Source organism: Hydractinia symbiolongicarpus, chromosome 5 (genome assembly GCF_029227915.1).
Source record: "Hydractinia symbiolongicarpus strain clone_291-10 chromosome 5, HSymV2.1, whole genome shotgun sequence".
In the NCBI taxonomy this organism is placed as follows: Eukaryota; Metazoa; Cnidaria; class Hydrozoa; order Anthoathecata; family Hydractiniidae; genus Hydractinia; species Hydractinia symbiolongicarpus.
In genome coordinates, this window is record NC_079879.1 from 17,973,153 (window position 1) to 17,993,613 (window position 20,461).

A 20,461-nucleotide genomic window follows, 5' to 3' on the forward strand; every position below is an offset into this window, starting at 1 on the left:
AAAAAAATTGTGGATGTTATCATCATTATTGTGAAGTTGATGCAAACTTAACAGTTTAGATCATGGAAATGTTTATATTTGTGATGACATTTCATGGCAAATGATATTGAACACACAAGAAGTATTGTTTAATTTGTTTTTATTTTAATAATTAACGTTATTTTTGTACCGAATGTAGAAAACTGAGGACCGGATATATCATTAAATATACTACTAAATATAAATATTTTTTACCAATTAAAAAAGCACAGTCTATTCTATTTGTGTTGTCACTAATATTCTGGTCTTCAAAATAAAATGAGTATAAAGTTTTTAATGAAATAATGGTAGCTAGCTGTGACACATCACAGGCATCTAAAAGTTTTTGCTTTCACTTCAGAATCTGGAGAAATAGCAGTAAGATTGAAAGCATTGCCATGTGTAAACCTTCCTCAAAAATCAATTGAAACACTGAAAGTACCAAAAAGACATTGCTTATTTGAGAAAATGGCATATCAATCAAAACTTATGCCCTTGTTTACAGAAACTTCAAAGATTTATAATACAAAGTTAGGAATTTAAAATAACTTGCTGAATGGGAGAGTAGTATCACAGACTCAAACTTTGAAGCCGTACACTATTTCAAAGTATTTTTTGAACCATACACAATTCCAAGTATGAATTGGTAATAAATGAAAGTCTAGAATTTACGTTAGCTGTTTTTGGTTAGTTATTATCCAATGATAACAAGATATATAAATCTTTCAAATGTTCTACAAGAAAAGAGTGTGCCCAAAATAATTGCTACATTCATCTATGAAGATTCGTGATGAAATTAAAAACAAGTCCAGTGATAATTTACTTACACATTCTGTGCCACATGAAATTGCACTTGACGATACACTGGGGAGTCCAATTCAGGCCCAAACATATCACCAACCTTATGAGTGTTTGATGCTTTCATTAGATGACAAAAATTGCTGACAAAAATAAAATCATAAATACACACCAGCTAGACTGAATGCACCTTTTAGTAAAACTCATCACAGTGGTGTAGACTTGGTTTATATGAAGAAGACTCAAAAAATTCAGAGCTTGTAAAAAAGGTGCAAAAATTGACTGAACAAATTAATACCAAAGGTATTAAATCTGATGAAGCACTCAGTTCTGATTTTAATATTATTTTTAAAAATTTACAGAATGTATCTCCATTTATAAAACGGTTTTGGAAAGAGTAGAAAAACTCATTGTCATATAAACAGAAAGCTAGAAAATACCATCCCACAATAATCAGATTCTGCTCATTACTGGCTTCAAAATCAGCATCAGTGTATGACAAATTAAGAAATTTTTGAGCAATTAGTGTTGAGCAAGGATTATGTAAAGGTGCCAGGTACGTACGTTGATGCATTCATGACTAGTGCTGAAAAAAGCTGAATAAAATTTGCTGGCTTCATTTCTCTTTTGATCAGCTCAGTGTATATTATATTTGTTATATGTAGCAGCTCATCGGAAGGTGTGGTTGAGTTTTGTTGTAATGCGATACGTACATCTGTTGGGAAACATTTATTTTCTATCACATTCAATTTTGCTTTGTTAAACAAAACTTTCAAAGTTTTTATTTCTAATGCTTTCACAACGTCTTCCTTTGAAAATGTAGTTTTTTATTTATACATATTTTGAAATAAAGAGTGAAACGAAAAAATGAAATTATTTAAACGTCAACTTGATGATATCGAAGTAATTTTTTTAGAAAATTCAAAAACTGGCCTCATTTTTAATTTAAAATATTTCAGCTATCAGAGAGATGGAAGTTTAAGAGAGCAAGTCGCTAGCTCAGACACTTGTCTCCTAAATAAAAACAAAAATAAAAGTGCAAAAAAAGCAAGTTGCAAACTCACACTAAAATTGTTTAGAAAAAGTGAACACTAGCAGTTTTATCGGTATCACTTTTAATACTTAATGACAATAGAACTGGTAATAGCGGTAAACATTTTCAGCTTTACTGCTAATTCTAAATTACCTACCAGTAATCACTGCATGGTATTACCAGTAGTTCTTTGTCTTACTATGGATTTAACAGTTAAAACCTAACAGCATTATAGGTTATTACCCTTTCCCCCAAAACCGTCACAATGATGCTTTCTTTCAAATATTTAAAAAACTGACCATACAAAAATTAAATATTTTCATATTTTTAAAAAAACCTTAAAAATACACAAAGCTTAATATAGCCATATACTTTTTCAGAGAATCTTAAAGTTAACATTAAAATTAACATTTGTCACTGTTTTTCTTTTTTCTTATTACACTGCAAAGGAGTTGCACAGGTTTTATGACATCATTTATATTATCCACATGACAAAAGTAGCATCGACACAATAAAGTACAACAAAGTAGCATCGACACAATAAAGTACAACAAAGTAGCATCGACACACTAAAATACAACAGAAAATATGTAACCTTGAATAACTCTGAATGTCATTTATAATTTAATTCCTAATTTATTCTTATCAAATAATTATGGTGAAAAAAATAATATAACAGGCTCAACATTATTTCAGGTCCCAGATAATTCTATCCTTAACTGATTAAGAGAGTTTCAGCTAATTTTATATTATTATCAAGGTGACCTTTTTTTACAACTACGGATACCAAATTTTATACTGGGATTACACCAAAAAAACATGAAAAACTCAAATTAGCTTTCCTTTCCTTCTTAAAATACCTCAGGTAATTCAAACATTCTTTTAAAGGGATCCCAAGCACTTACCTGAAAGCTATGCATGAGAAATTCATCAATATATACTCAATTTTTACCAAAGCAACTCTGTTTGATTTAGTTACAATTTTTCTTCAGTCACTTTCAACAAGATCAAAACAGTTTTTTTTTAAAAGTAACTCTAGTCCTTCTTTTAAACTTGTGTTGTTTGTAACGTACCAGTTCAGGCTGGTCAGTTACACTCTAAATGCTTTTCACTTTTGATAGATAAATTTTAGAAAAACATCAGGTATACAGCTAATATTCACTATGTCAAAGATGCACTATGCGAAATATCTTACTATCTGAAGCAAGTCCAACATCTTTACGTTTGACTTAATATAGAACACTAGCTAGTTATTATAGACTTATACTTGACTTATTATAATACTTATTAAACATGTTATATAATTATTATATCCTCACAGGAGTAAATGTTTGTGGTTTGTGATTGAATAAAACTCAAAGTTTGATATAAAGTTATGTTTTTACTAAAAGTTTACAGTGTATCGTATTCTTTTGCAGATATAAACTTTTGTGGTTGGGCAACTTAGGCATGCAGAAGGAAAGTATTTTTCGTGAAAGTGTCTTCCCGCGAAAGTTCTTCTTTTAAAATACGCTCTTTGACGATGTAGGTCAGGCCGACTTATGTCATGGTTTCAAATCATGCAGTTAAAAGGATATAAATCTGGACATGGGTTCAACATACTTTAAATACACAACTGGTTACCAAAATTTTATGACAATTGAAAAATATTACAGAAAAAGAAACTTTATTAAGGCAATAATGTCTCTTACTGTTTAGTGGGATGCGTTGAAGATATGTTCTTTAAAATGCTTCCAACTGTTTTTTGTTTTTTGAATCAGAATTTTAGCTAATTTTTATCACTGGGCAAAAGACTTCATCCCCAATGAAAGTCATCAATTAGAGTGAACAAAAGGCTTTAATTTCTGAAATAATATGTAATTGGGTCATGTGCCACAAAAAAGACTGGAGCTAGTCTTCAAGTTTTAACAAAAAAGGTCATAATGGCCGTCTAAGTGTACAAAAATAAATATTTAAAAAGCAATGTTTGGAGTCACATAAACTTTTAACAAGAAGTGGATAATCATTGGCAATTTTTCATGAAAATCTTTTGATGTAAAACTACATATAAATCCCTTTCTTTGAATAAAGTTCAGTGGATAATGTAGTAGATAAGTTTAGACAAGAAATTTTATCACAGTAGATATGTTAAATAATAAGTTTGGTACTTACACTGTTATTTTGTCCAGATGCATCAGCATTTGGTAACTGAAAAACAATTAATACTTGAATACAAAGAGATATTTACAAATTTTAGTATCAAAGGTAATAACAAAACTGAGGGTTGCAGCCATGACTTTTTTGCTCATGCCAGTTTCAGGGATCCTTAATTAAACATTGCACAGTCATAGCATGTTAGTTCTGTCTTAATAGTAATAACAATACTAAAATTTATAATTAATCTTCCACAAAGATAAGATTGATACAGGTAAAATAAAAAAAGTAAAGCGCCGTCAAAATAGTTCAAAAAAGTTAGAACCTTCCTCCTACTACCTACTAAACAAAAAACACTTTCTGCAGAACGTAGGGATCAGAATAGTTGGAAGATTTTATTGGGAAATTGAAGAAAAAAAAATTATTACAATTTCAGGAAATTTTGATTAAAAAATCACAGTGCTAATTTGCACTTTATGTGTTTTCACGCTTTCTTGCTAACAATTGAGATATATCAATAAATGTAAACTACTATTAATGGCTTATAAATCGCGCTGGGCGCTACGGGAAAATAATGACTGAGGTTGTGACGTCAACAGAGGTTGCTGTTTTAACGCGTAAGCCAAAGTAGATCTAAGTCCTAAAAGCTTAAATCAAACTTTAAAACTTGGATCTTATTTGGGTTTGACAGCGTTCAAATTTCATGAAAGTTTGTTTTCTTTTTTAAATGTACGTTGCTACACAAAAATAGCACCAACTCATGTGATCGATATAAGCCAATAAAAACGTCAGATATAAAGAAAAAATCACACTGCCAGGTACTAATGAAAATTATTGCTAGTTATAGCTAAGGTTATTCATCCTTGTGGGGGATGTGTTAGCAATTAGAGGAAAGAAATAATTTGAAAAACTTAAATGGGCTGAAAACTAAAATCAATACATCATCAACATTTCTATTTCATATTACTATCCAACGAAAAATGCAGAAGAAAAACAAATAACAAACAGCTAATAAAACGCTTTGTCCAAAAAAAAGTTAAAAAAGTTAAGAACTTATCACAGTTAGAATGGCTCAAGTTAACTGTCATTTACTGTTTTAGGGAATGACTGAAAATACCTCCTTACAGTGCAGAAACTAGCTACAGTACTGGAAAAAGGTTGTTTAACATCGCGCTTCGCATATCGCGGCAGCATTCTTGATCCGCGATAGACGTTTTATAACTTTCAAATTGTATTGAGAGGGCTTCGCGATGCATCCATCTCGATGTCATTCTCGAAGCTATCGAGGCCATTAACACTTTTTCATAATAGAACTATTTTAAAAATAAGAGTTATTCAACAATGATCTCAGATGTTTAAATATAATTATACTTCCTTTGTGTTATATTTTTTTAACTTATGCATAACAATCTAGGGTATACAGCTAGCATTAATCTTTCTTTTTTAGATCACATGTTAAAAATTTAAGAACTAAGAACTGCGATAGAAATGTTTTTTTAGATCGAATTTTAAAGTTTAAGAACAAAAAGCGGCGATAGAAATGCTGTTTTGATCGCGTTTTAAAAGTTTAAGAACGAAGAACGGCGATAGAAATGTTTTTTTAGATCGCATTTTAAAAGTTTAAGAACAAAAAGCGGCGACAAAAAAAGCTTCGTTAGAGATGGCATTTTCAAAGTTTAAGAACGAAAAGTAGCGTTAGAAAAAAAATACGTTGAAAAAGTAATACGCTAGAATTACTTTAATAAATACGAAAGTTAAAAATTTTCTTATAATATACTCCTATTTAAAATAAAAAAAAGATAAAGCAGAGATGTGTTTGAAATAAAAAAAACTTTCTCTCTATTCTCATTAAAAAAACTTTCTCTTTATTCTCATTATCACCTACCATCGCGACACATCGAGACGGATTTTGTCACGATACTAGATTCTCGATAGATCGCAACAATTTATTTTAATTGTTTCTTATTATTATAAACGCGGTATATACATCGCGTATTGAGGGAGTCCACGCACATTGCGCGCTTGATATGTTAAGCAACCTTTTTCCAAAAATTCATAGCAACTCTGGTTCAAATAAAAACACAGAAAACGACCCATCAATATACCCTCTCCAGCAAAAACAATTACTCAGAAATTTTATTTTTCAGAATAAGTTTTCATAAAATTTGGAAAATTAATTGTCAGTTTAAATAAAAACACATCTAAATCCTGTTATTACAAAATTAATTGTTGGAAGAAAGTAAACCTTAGCTAAGGATAGGTTAATTTTGTCTCATTGGATCAACAAACTTTTTGCTAAAGTTTAGAAAGGTATAGCTATCTAACTGAATTTTGCTCTAATCTTTCTTTCTCTTTCCATTGATGTAGCATTTTAACTACTTATAATAAAGTATAAGTTTAAATTAAAAGCATGTTGTTGCAGTGGTGCTATCTTTATTTTGATTGGCTTAACTTACTAAAAATGTCAGCCTTTGTAATTCGTGTTAGCACTTAGAATTTTGTGACTTAATTGCTGCTGATGTAGCAAAAATTCATTTGATAAACAAGTTTCAACAGCATCATTAAAAACAGGTTAAAACCACTTGTGGTTTAAGGGGAAGTTTGGTCACAAATATTATTTTTTTAACTTTTATTTCAAGTCTTTATAAAGACAAATAAACTTTAGTTCATTAAAATCAGAGAATAGACTGTATATCAGGACCAGGTTTTTTCTGACACATTTTTAAGCATTTTCAAGGAGTTTGTGTCAACATTAGAGATATTTTCTGAAACTCAGATTTTAATGAAGTAAATTTTATTATTTTTTATAAGCATACATCTAAATTTTGTTTGACATAACTTTCCTTTTAACCACAAGTGGTTTTATACTGTTTTTAATGATGTTGTTGAAGCTTGTTTGTCACATGAATTTTTGCGTAAATCTTTTAATAGTTACAATGCTTTATTGTGGACTATTTTCAATGATAATACCTTTGTTATGTAATAGCAAAATTTCATATTATATGTACATATAATTACTTGAAAAAAAATTTAATTTTAAAAATTAATACTACTTTAACTATTTAAAATATATATCCAGCATTATACCACTTTGTATTTTATTATTAGGAGAGAGTAGCTAGCATAGAAACCAGTGACTGCCTGGTAAAATGCATGGCTAGCGATCTAGTTAGCTGGTTATAGTCTCTTCCGTGTTTTAACATGGTAGACACGCAGACACAGCTTATTCTTCAAAGATATTGGCAGAAACAAAAATATTTATGGAATTGAGAAAGAAATAGATAATATAGTTAAAAAAATGCTATCAATGAACGTGGAAATCTAATATATAAATAGATCTACTATACTGATTTGAAAAAAAACTGAAAAGTAATTTGTATCAATAGTCAAGGGAAACGCTGACTGATCATGCTAGAATAGAAATGAACAATGAAATATCTAATGCATCGAAGGCTGATAATGAAAATGTTAAATTTCTAAAAAAGGATATCGTACTTTTGAAAGAAAAACTAAAATCAAAAAAATACTGTTATCAAAATGTTTTTGAAAAATCCACTGGTACATGACGAACAAATTCAGGGACTGCTTTCAGACTCCGGTTTTGTGATTATGCACAGACAGACGGAATTGGTACATATATGCCTGTACTGTGCTTATCAAGGTGTTTAAAGACACTTTAACAGACTCTTACAAAAAGTATACTTACTTTGGTTATATCGTCATATGCCTGTACAGGAAGCTGTCTTTTTCTCAACTGGTCTAAAGCCTCATGAACATCATTAAAAAAGGTTCCAAGTTCCTCAGCGAAGCGAATAGCTAGTGGATAGAGATCTCCCAATGATCCATCCTAAGAAATGATTATATTTTATTTAAAAAATACCTTATTCAGATAAATTTTGGGACAGAGAAAGTTTCAAAACTCGCCAAATGAAATTTCTGCCAAACTCAAACAAAATATCCTGCAGTTTTTGTATCAGTTTTGTGTTATTATGTTTTTAATTTACATGATTTGGTAATAATATTTTTTTTGCTGTACCAAAGTAAATTTGTGCCACATTTAAAAATATAGCTACACCAAATTAAATCCAACCCAAAAATTTCATTTTTGCAATGTTCCAAGTTAAATCCAAGCCAATTACTTTTCAATAAGATAATTGTTTAACTGCACAAAAATTATCAGGTTTACCCATCAGCAAGTTATTTACTTTGTGGGTGACCTAGAATAAAACTGCGCTTAGCCAAAAAATACAGATTCATATAGACAATACTAAAATTAAAAAAATTAAATAAGAATGGCAAGGAAAAAGTATAATGTCAACAGTCAAATGGCACTAAAACCAGCCATATTATTATATATTTTCATTGATAAAAATGTGACTATACACGTATTAAATCTCAGGTCTTTTCAGCTTCATGATTTAACACCATCGATACATCATTATGCATAAACATACTGCGTCAGGCCATTGCACATCAAGACAAACGTAATGGTCACACCCCAACAGAAAGACCACATTAAAAATCCATACAATAAGTTAAATACTCCTTTTCAAGGCTGTTTCTTCATATATCTCAGAAAAATAAACAAGGCGATTTTAAGGCTGGACCTAAAAATATTTGTCTGCCATCGTCCGGGTGAGGGTTTCAAAACTGACCTCGTCATTTAGAATTTCTTTTCCTTTTATTTTCAAAGAATATCTATCCATAATACACATTTTTTTTAATATTTTAAGGAAATGTACTAAAAACCTATATAACATTATAGTCTGACCCTTCCTATCTAACTGACACCCTTATGCTCAGCTGGTGCATTACACTGAGACTTGAACCAAAGAAAGAAGACCATTTAGAATTATACCACAAATCAGTCCGACCTTCGTCACAGGGAATACTGTGAAAATAGTGAGCACCTATGCAAGTTAAATATAATCAGGACATGGGAGAAGTTGTACTTTGATACAGCTTTCGGACGAATGTTCTCAATTTAAATAGTTTTAAAAATCTTTTTAGACAGAAAAAGAGAAGTAAAAATGTCTAGAAATATATTGAAATACTTATCTAAGATATATATAGCTAATTATATTATAGCTAATCTGTATGCACATGATGTGCTTCAAATGCCAGTTCTCGAGTCGGACTCGTGCTGAGATAAGTTATGGTCCCATAGTTACAAAATGCATATTGATATAAATTTGCTGATTATTTTAATTTAAAGAGATCTTGATAGTCTCTTTAATAATAGCTGTATTCCGTCTGTCTTTCTGTCTGTCCCCGAAAGGCGCGTCCTGTTACAGAAACACGAAATGCGGTATATAAAGGACGGGCAACCCCGTGGATTTTTCCACGGGTTAACAACTACTGATTCTATAATATCGTAAAAAGAAAAAAAACATAAGCAAAAGTTTTAGTTTAATTTTTTATATTGGCCACCTGTTGCTTGAAAGTAGCAAAAAAAAAAAAGAAAAAACAGAGAAGAATATCATTCAAATTTAATTTTAACATAATTTCAATATTTTCAACAGCAATTAATAATTATGTCCTGGGCACTAAGTTGTGAAACACATGTCAATAACACCTACAAATGATACCTGCCTTCCTGCTCTATTACCAGAAACAAATCATTTTAATGCATTGCAAAGATACAGCTAAATTAAAATAGCATTTAACACAAAAGAAAGAATGTTCTCTAGGATTGTGTTATAGAGAGGGTAGAAATCTAATTGAGGGGAAAAATTTAAAGTAAGACTAGGTATGTATGTGGTCGCTGTCCTGTGGGCACTATTTTTTTCTTCGTAGGCCTGAATAACTATTAAGGTTTGTTCACCTGAACCACAACTGAATGAAGCAAACTTTGGTCATTTGTTTTAAGAATAAGTAAAACAATAACAATAAAAATTTTACCCGCGCAACTTATTTATAAGTGAGTCTTTTAGTCTAAAAAGACTTGCCTAAAATAGAGTCAGATATCAAGCCTGACATTATGGCGTAACCATGTTGTTTTTACTTTGCATTTATGCACTTTTTCTCTCTAAGAAGGTTAATGCAAAATATTTTTTTTCGGAAACTGAGGTAAAAATTTTTTTTTCTATTCAGCTCTATTTTCTTCACCCGGTCAGGCGAAGGCAATCACCAATATTTTTAAGTCCAGCTTAATGGAAAATAAAACTAACATTAACAGCTACTTACAGGGTTGTAATATGGTGGCTCTATTAGTTGCACGTTTTGTTTATGCAAACAATCTTTTAATTTCGACTTTAATAAAATTGTTCCAAACTTTTGTCGTTCTACTTCCTTCTCTGTTGGTTCAGGTTCCAGCTCAAAATATAAGTTCTGTTGCATGCGTTTAACAGCAGACAAGATATCATTTCGATCTCTATCACTTCGTATTCCAATCACATTTAAATCTTCTTCACCTATTTGCTTACAGGTTTCTATATCTTCATATCCATTGTCATAAAAACTCTGAGCAAAATGTAGTAAACCTAAATTACGAAGCCAATCTTCCACTGGTTGGAAAGAGGTTGATGTTGATCGATCCATCCTGTCACATCAACAAAAATACAGTTTGACGAAGGTTATGTTATTCCAGGACACCACCATTCAAAAAGCATTTTTTTAATTTCATAGATGTAACAGCAAGTAGTAACAGCTTTATTATCTTTCCAAGATTATAACACTATACTATTAGCTATAATAAATCTGATGTTTCAACAAGATAATATATATATAGTGAAACAATTTTTTAAAAATAATCACACAGAGATACACAATATGCCTTACAGTACTGGCTTTGTGACATCTAACGTTGTGATTGTGTATTATGCGGGAACCATGATCTACAACCCTGGAAAAAATATATTGGGAATTTCATTTTGAGCTCGGCCTTTCCCCCAAAGTCAATGTTGAAGATAGTATTTTCCTAGCTGACCCTTGCAGATGTACTCCAGGAACCTTAGAGGTAAACAACATTGACTTTGGGGAAAGGGGGACAGTAAAAGGAGTTATGACATAAAAAATAAGGTCTTTCCTTATTTTTTATACCTAATTTTATGCCTAATTGGCTGTTTTATCACATTTTTCACAAATATTTTTCCAGGGTTGTACATAGCAGGCCTTGCCATAAATCGCAAATCATGCAAATGTTGTTGTTGGAGCATTAAATTGCTCACACAAATTTTGAAATAAATTGACCATTATCCTAAAAATCTACACTAGCAGTACTTCCAATGCTTAGCATAACACACAAAGCTACAACTATTTCAAGAGGTGGAATGTTTATAGAGCAATAAGAAGTGAACCCCAAACACTGCGCTAATATCAAAGATTACCCTGGGTGATAGTAACTTTTAGTTGTTGTTGCTAATACCAATTAAACTCAGTTTACATGTGTTTGTGGCTTTATATATTAAACTTTTAGAAACTACCTGTGAAGGTAGATTTTAAGTTTAATATATATTTATTTAATAAGGTGAATATCTAAAATTAAATTCATGCACTAATATTCTTAAAAGCACACAATGAGCAATGTGACTCTATTGAGCAAAGAAATCAAAAGATTGAGGTGGAAATCGTCTGGACACATGCTGAGATTAACACACATGCACAACATAACATGTTGTATTATGTTGAAAACGAGAAGTGTCACAGATACAACCAAGAACTACATTGGTAACCCCTGTTAGAGAAAGACATAAAAGCTGCTAATCAAGTTAACTCTGAGCTGCTGAGTGTGAAAAGTTGAAATAGTTGATTTCAATATTTTGAAAAAAATAGCTTTTAGGCCAGGAAAAGGTGGAATGCTATTGTAGAGTTTGTATATATTTATGAATCTGAGTAAAGCAAGGAGCTGTAGTTTCGTAGTCTTCCTTCCAAGTTACAGTTCTCTATACATTGCAGTAGAGAAAAAAATGTTTGTCAAAAAATATTATTTATGAAGCCACTTTATTAACAAACAGTAACCACACAGCAAAATACATGGGACTTTGTGAAACAACGTTTAAAAAAGATAAGCTAACCACAAGCAATTATTTAACACACAGAAGTACCAAAACAGTACATCGCTCTTTGCATTTTTGGAATCATAAAACATTAGTCTAAAAGCGATTTTTAAATTTTTTCATATCATTTTTTACTTTTGAAGATATATTTAGTATTAAAGATTTTTTCACAATTTTTTACCAACCGTATTTTCTGGTATATAACCTGCACATCGTATAACTCGCAGCTCAACTTTTTTAGGGAGTTACAAACCTGATGCTATCAGATAGCCAGCACCTTCTTATAACCCACATAAAATTTCAATCAGTGAGTTTTACTTACCCGCACCTTCGTATAACCAGCATTGTGTTATTCAGCATAATTTTACTTACCCAAATTACTTACCCAAACATGTTTCTTTTTCCGTTTGTTTTTTAGTTCTGTGTCATTATTTTTTTTCATTCTGGAGACAAGTGGGGGACGTTTAAACTTGTGAACCCTAAAAATGAGAACCGAGTGCCTTAACTAGCAACTCTCTCAGTTAACTTCCTTTTATCTGATTGTCGAAATAATAATAAACAACATAATTATCACAGATTGTCTGTAACAGCGATGTACGGAACATTCTTTTCTAATGTTTATATAATTTTGTTATCCATTTATATGTCAGCAATCACAATGTGCATGATAAAATAAATTTCAGAAATGGGGAGGAGATAGTTGCATGTGTCTTATTAATTGTATTTTTAATTTATTTTTCATATTTCTAATGGTCACCTGTTGCTTGAGGGAAGTGAAGATAAAAAAAGAAAATTACCATCTAAACATTTAATTTTACATTTTTTAATATTTTTAACAGAAATTAATAATGAAGTCCTCGACACTAGGTTGTGAAAGACATGTCAATAACACCTGAAAATGATACCTGCTATACTGCTCTATTATCAGAAACAAATCATTTCAATGTGCTGAATGTGATTGCGAAGATATAAATAGATTAGAATTACATGCAACACAAAAGAAAAACTGATCTCCAGAATTGTGTTTTAGAGAGAGCTTGTAAAAGGGTTACTGGCATGCAATAGAAATATAAAGCAATTTCACTGTGTGAAAAAAATTAAATCATGTAGGTGAAGTAAGGTTAGTGCGTATAGAATCTTGCATGCAGTTTTATTAATCTTTTGTGCACCATACTTTCTTCTCAGACCACCACATATACTATCCGAGTTGCTCAATGTCTGATTTGTTTTATTTTGCGCAATTTTATAAAGTTGTTACTACTACAAATAAATGAAAAACAACACACAAAAGATTCTGTTGAAAAAGAAACATTGACTTCCTTGCACCAGTCAATGTATCAACTTTAAATTTCACAATAAATGACTGAAAAATGAAACTTATCATATAACCCGCACAACATAACTTGCGTTCTGCATTTAGATCAAGCATTTATCTCCACACTAAGCGTGCTCTTCACCCCAGAGCTTTCATAGTTTTGTGAAAGAGGTTTAAAACGTAGAAGGTATTTTCTTAAAAAAATAACACTCTGAAAAAGAGCTTTAAAGTTTCTAACAGAAATCATATACTTCTGCATAAATAATTTGTCACTATGGTATCCAATGTTAGCTAAACAGTTTTTTTTGAAAATCTTTTTATGCTGTATGTGTTTCCTCACACTATTGAGTACTAAAAATTAATGCCCCAGATGATTATGTGGGAACAAATATTCGATCTTTATCCCATAGTAAAAAGTAATTTTTCAAAATTAAACAGAATGGCTTGTAAGCATGTCATACTTTGTGATTAAACTATAGTTTTTATTTCCACCATGCTGATGATTTTCATTGTTTCATTAAAAAATCAGGAAATCATTTTATGTATTGCTTATTATAGCATACATGCATACTTTGACTTATCTTAAACACGTAAATATTAAAAAATATTTTATTCTTAACAAGCTTTTTGTTACAAAGTAACATTAAAATTATCCACTTTAAATACATAATTAAAATAGCATAATTATTGAAGCATATAATCTCTCTAAGATAGTTATAGTTAAGCCTTTAGCTCCTTCTTTCTACAAACGTTATGTAGACGATACTTATACAAGACAGAAAAAGATGTCCATGACAGATTGTTTCGTGCTCTGATTAATTTTCACCCAAATACTAAACTAACTGTTGAAATTAATCCTAAGCGCTTTCATGATACAAAAATTATTCGACTGAAAAATGGTTCTTCGTCGTTTAGTGTCATTAATCAAGAAACAAAGTTACCGTTTCATTGGTCATCAAAAGTACCATTGCAATATAAAAAAGCGTTATTAAAGGCTATCTAAACAAATCTTTTACAATTGGAAGTTACTTTGACATTGAAGTTAAGAAAATTAAATCAAAGTATATTAAAGCAGGTTGTCCAAGTCATTTCATTGACACACAAATAAATGACTTTAGGTTAAAGAAGACCAGATTATACTTTCTTGGTTATTTCAAGAGAAGATACCTAAGGTGAAGTTACCATTTTGCATAAAATATAAAAGAGCAGTTGGAAATGTGGTAACAAAGCAGATTTTTTCCAACTTTAAAGTTGATGTTGTGTATTTTTTGGAAAACCACCAAGTTGCGATCGTTATTCCAGATCGTGTTACTCATCCAAACAATGATATATACAGTACAAAGGTGTATGCCACTTGTTCATGCCACTTACATTATCATATATTGGATTTTTGGCTGCTTTTAATTTAATTTTAGATGAATAGCAGCTTAAAATTTTTGATGGACTAGGCATGCCAGTTGATTAAGTGTTAAATTAAAATCGGGTCCTGGTTTTCTATAAAGACCTTTGACTAGCATTTTATCCCTGACGGAAATGTATAGTTCTAGCTAGCAGAGAATGTGAAAGAATCCTGTAGTTATTTCCTGTCATACAGATAAAACAGATAAAAAGTCATAATTGACAAGATTAACATCAGGTATAGCTAGCTACATTTACTCAGTTAGTTGAACGGAAATGGGTTAAGTCCAGCCAGTGGCAAGCTAGCTGGGTAAACAGATTATTTAAATCCCGTCAAGAAAACAATGTAAAAAGTAACCTGAACAGGTATGTGATAGGTAGCTATGTAAATATTTGGTACAGTTATCTGACATTTCTAATATCTAACATCCGAAAATGACCATTTTTTCGTACGACATACCGTGTCGGGTGTGCTCTCTGACATACCGGTAGCCGACCTTTCTTATTTTCAGCGCAGCACTGCTATGTGGCATATCGGAAAAGTGGGACTCGGGACCCGGGACTCCTGGTCGGGACCCGGGACCCGGTATTCCGGAGCCGGGATTCGGGACTCGGGACTCGATTTTGCAAATGTGTAAAAAACAGACCAAAAGAAATACCGGTAGTTAACAACGTTTTTTTCTGATAAAAATTTACACAATATAAGCTGTGATAAAAAATGTAGAAAAAAGAACAAAATGTAAAAAATCGTCAAAGAAGGAAGGGAATCATTATGCTTAAAATTATAGTCGTTGCTGGGGCGTTTGATGCGAAAAAACTCGATGAAGTAAAAGATGAAAAAATTAAATCTCATCTATTTTTTCCTAACTATTGTAGCGCTATTTGAACAGATAAATCTTTCTTTCTTCCAAGGTGTGAAAGTTGGAAGATACTGTAATTGCGCATATAAATAATGTTTATAAGGTAGTAGTAGTATGGAGTTATATGTGGGACAATATTCGTGAATGGTTTTCGTCGCGTCGTAATGCTTTTTGTCGTGTCGTATCTTTCTTCGTGGCGTGGTTATCTTTGACTCGTAATAGTTTTCGTCGTGTCGTATCTTTCTTCGTCGTGTGGTTTTCTTCTTCGCAGCGTAATGGTTTTCGTCGTGGCGTATTACTCATGTTGGTGTGATCTCATGTTTCATCGTGTCATGTCACTTCGTGGGGTATTTCACTTTGAGGCGAAATAGTTATGCTTTTTTTACACGGAATTACTAATTTCGTGAAGCTTTTACACAATATATTTCACTTTCTTTCTAGTGGCTTTGGTCTTTCTACTGGGTAAAGCTAGCTATTATTTTTGTAATTTTCTTTTAATAAACGATACATTCTTAGCTATAGATTTAGCTAGCTAGCTATACATTTTAAGCATGTTACACTGTATAATCTATTATCTATTTTGTACTTTAAATGGATTCTGATGAAAATATCAAAAATCAAGTAAACTAACTACATAAACATAAATTATTACAAAAAACTCTTACACAACACATAATATTTTTTCATAATCACAAATGTAAAACTAACTTAAAAGTAGAATATAATTTTTAGCACTAAACTAAAGGTTTTGTTTATTTTACTGCACTTTATTCATGTGATTTGGATTTTTTGTAAGCGCTACACGAATTTAGTAATTTCGTGTTAAAAAAGCATGAAAATTTTCGCTACGAAGTGAAATACGCCGCGAAGTGAAATACACCACGAAGTGAAATACGCCGCTAAGTAAAATACGCTATGAAGTTAAATACGCCGCAAAGTGAAATACGCCACGATGAACACAAATACGACTCGACGAAACGTTAAACCACCCCACAAAGAAATATACGACGCGACAAAAACCACACCACGAAGAAAGATACGGCACGACAAAAAGCATTTACGACGCGACGAAAACCATACACGAATATTGTCCCATATATAACTCCATAGTAGTAGTAGTGTGTATTTTTTCGTCAAAGAGAGTTACAAGTTCGTTTTTACATACAAGTTCGTATTGTTTTGAAGTAAATAAAACATATATACATACATCAGCTAGTATATTGAAGATCTTAAACCATACGAAAAAGTTTAAAAGACTGACTGGAACTTGCGAAAGCAATTTTGCCTTATCACCAAGCCTCATCATAAGTTTCGTTAGAGTAGAGAGTTATTATTTCTTGTTGTTTAAAAGAAAGTAACTTAGTTCTCAAATTTCGCAATAAACTTTTTCACACACTGCTTAAAAACACATAGTGATGTTAAATTTTTTAAACCTCCGTCCAAAAAGTTATTCCATAGACGTGGTCCTCTTTAAGATGGAAAACCTGTAACGCCGGTTTTTGCAAAATAATCCATATTTTTGGCTCTTTCTGCGCGGCCCTTTTAACGCCACCTAGCAAAAATTAACGCTACTTAGGGTCGGCATAAAAAGGGCTGATAAGGTATCATTCAAAACAAGTTAGTCGAAGGTTTTCTTGAAGATTTCCGCCAATAGCATCGCACACTCCTTTTTTACCAAACCAATATAATCTAACCTGCTGTTCTTATTTTCCGAAATTTTTTAAGCCTTTATTTATGGACTTCCAACAATTGTAAACAGCGTAGCGATCGCTCCAATGCGAATATCATTTCATACTTGTTGTATACGAAAGAAGAAACGATTAGCTACAAAATTTTAACTCGGATTATTTTTTAGTTTTAAAAACAAAGATTGAGCCTGGTGCTGTTCTTATTATTTGACATATTATGAGGTTCATGTTGTTTTAAAACTGTTCTTTTTTAAAAAAACTACAGGGGTTTAAGTAACTTGGCCTGAAAAACTATTAAATATGGGCGAAATATAACGTAATTTATTTATACTACAATTTTAATTACATTTGAATAAATGACAAAAATATGCAGATTTACACACACTGCTAAAAAATGTAGCTAAAAACTCGAAATCGACCTGAAAAGTTCTAAAATTTTCATGATACAAATCCATTAAAATTGATAAAGAAAACCCTAAGTTGCTTCCCAGAAAAATTATGCGAAGTAAATACTTTTAAATAACCAAAATAAGACTAGAATGACAAACTAAAGGCTAAAACACACGGTCCGTTTAAACAGAAGAAACTAAAGGCTGAAACACACGGTCCGTTTAAACGGAAGGTGTAAAGATGACGAATGTGTAGGTCAAAACGCATCGTGTATTTTAAAAATATACGAATTCAAATGAAACTTTTTTTCCTGCCAAATTTCCCTATCCGATCCGTCATTTAAAGGCTGAAATACACGATTCGTTACAGTCTTCTCAAAAAAGATACATGTGTTCATCTTTTTTTATTAAACCGATAATCTTTCTCTATTGAAATTTTGTAAATCCATTGTTTTAAACTATTAACGTCATGTATCACTTTCGGAATACTATGCAAAATACAATTAAAAACAAGATAGCTACAATAAAAAACAATCAATATAAAAACAAGAGAAAATGGCGAAATAAAAAAAATGAATTTACGGAGGATTATATCCTGCGCAAATTTAATTCTTTTTGCTTCGCCAGTTGGACTTATTCTCAAAAACTTATTTAAACTCGCCTTTTGTGCGAAATTCGAGTAGTATTTTGATGTTATACCCAGATTTTTCCTTCGTATCAGCCAAGGTTTCACCCATCTCCTTTTTTTTAAAACATTCGCTATGATTATCTCGGAGGCACCAACCCTAGCGACACGTGTTTTTATTTTGCTTGCCACGATTCGAAAGAGTTTTGAAGCATGTTGTACGTTTAAAAGGATTACGTGTAGACAAGAAACCTTTCATGAAGTTTCCCCTACTGGTTATCCGCCAGGTTTTGACCTTCCGTTTGAACGGATCGTGTATTTAAGCCTTAATAGACTATGAATTAGATAAACGGATCGTGTATTTCAGCCTAATAGACTATGAATTAGATAAATATACATATATATTTAATTAGATAAATATATATAAATATATTAGTTTTACTGCTGCTTCATTTTTCACAATTTAATGTTTGAAGCTTACTCCGTAATTTATTAGAAGTGCTGATCATGGCTGAAAAAAATGCTCATACTAAAAATAAAACATATTGCAAAGACAAATTTTGGCAGTTTCATAAATATTTTAAGTTTGTTTTGAAAGTTCATAAACCTGCGTATAAGCTTTCCTAAAATGTTATTTTCAACAGTGACCTAGCATACCATATTTACTCTATTACTATTCCTACTACAGGATTAGTGCTTTAATCTACTAAATAAAGGTAGAAGCCAATCTTTATCCAAAATTTAAGATGGTACATCAGTGTGAGGGGTGATCACAGGGCATGGACACTAGTGTTCTCCTTACCCCAGACTCTTAAGGTGCTGCCCAGGACTGTTGTAGAACCAGGCTCCCAGATTGCCTCGCCTCCGTTAAGTGATATAATCAATAAATAGAAGCAGCTAAAGTCAACTAGTTCTCCCTATCATTCATTGTTGTCAGTTTGGTTTGCAAGACAACGACTCTTCAGATTTAAAGACATTCTTAGATACCTACAAGTACCTACCTACTCAAAGCAACATTTTCAAGCCTTCTATCTATATTGGATTATATGGCACAGGGAGGCATCAGGTGAAAAGCTTTGGATATTTCATCAGGAGAGACATTACATGTAGCCAGGTCAGTTCTTTTTATACCATTTATTTTTTATTCATGTTAAGAGGGGTAAGGAAATGTCACTTTTGAAATATACAAGGCAAAGCGAATGTCTCTTGCAACTGTGGGTCCTAGCGCAGCATTAATAGCACATATATCACCGGGTTGTTTAATTATTGTCTCTTTAATCTCTCTTTGCCTCTTTGATTTAAAGAAGGAATTTATTAAAAAGATACAAATCAATGCCATGTGATGCACAAGGTATATTACATATATATATATATATATATATATATATATATATATATATATATATATATGTAAACACGAAGTAATTTTAACACAATTACAACAGAGTGCTCAATGTGTAACAGAGCAGTTATATTATTTTTATGTTTTGTTTTCAAGAAAAAACTACATTAATTTTGCTACTTAAAGTTTCATGCTTCTTAGCAATTTTCAGGCAAATGATACAAATTATACAAGTTGGTACTAACTAAAGTATAAACCTTTTAATTACGTGATAAAACGTAATTAAACAAATAAATACAAATAAATACATTGTTCGTTACAGTTCATTTCAACCATTTCAAAGTAAATTTGTTACGATGGCGACATTTGTTGATAAGTTCTGTTCTTTTATTTAACAGTCCCCTCGGTTCAGCTCGTATAATTGCTATTTTTTCTGTTAGGCACAAGTCACAAGTGCGCGCTCCTGTCCTATACGCGCTCCTGTCCTATTGCACGTTTTTCAATACTCCATGAGATTTCAAAGTCTGTTCCGTCGTCTTTTAATCTCCAAATTAATTTCGACAATTCGGTTTCGTTTCTGTATTTCTCGTGTCGAAAGGACTTTTTGTGGTTGTTAAATCTTTCTTTAAATTCGCCTTCGCATAAGCCGTAGTAAAATTCCTTTTTGTCTACGTATTTGACTTCCGCTTTGTAGATGATGCATGCAGCTAAACAGTCACCATTCAGTGGACACTGGGACTTATCCCGGCAATTGCAAGGTCGTTGTTTTCGCCTTTCTTCGGAAGTGAGAACTTTTTTATTATGTCCCTTTATGATGTTTCGGATGTTTGTGCTACTTGAATAGCTCAACTTGAGGGTGTTTTTA

General features: G+C 31.6%; 2 protein-coding genes across 2 annotated transcripts in view; both read right to left on the bottom strand.

The window, feature by feature from the left end:
- The window catches only part of LOC130645055 (uncharacterized), a 33,758-nt gene extending 23,061 nt beyond the window's left edge, over positions 1-10,697 (bottom strand). The window contains exons 1-3 of the mRNA XM_057450913.1: positions 10,169-10,697; positions 7,689-7,829; positions 4,001-4,036 (exon numbers count right to left, since the gene is read on the bottom strand). Coding sequence (XP_057306896.1) covers positions 4,001-4,036; positions 7,689-7,829; positions 10,169-10,522 — 531 coding nt within the window. The 5' untranslated portion in view covers positions 10,523-10,697. The remainder of the gene's footprint in view (positions 1-4,000; positions 4,037-7,688; positions 7,830-10,168) is intronic.
- LOC130645064 (uncharacterized) overlaps positions 1-20,461 on the bottom strand; it is a 79,165-nt gene that overhangs the window by 15,855 nt on the left and 42,849 nt on the right. The gene's annotated exons all lie outside the window — the stretch shown is intronic.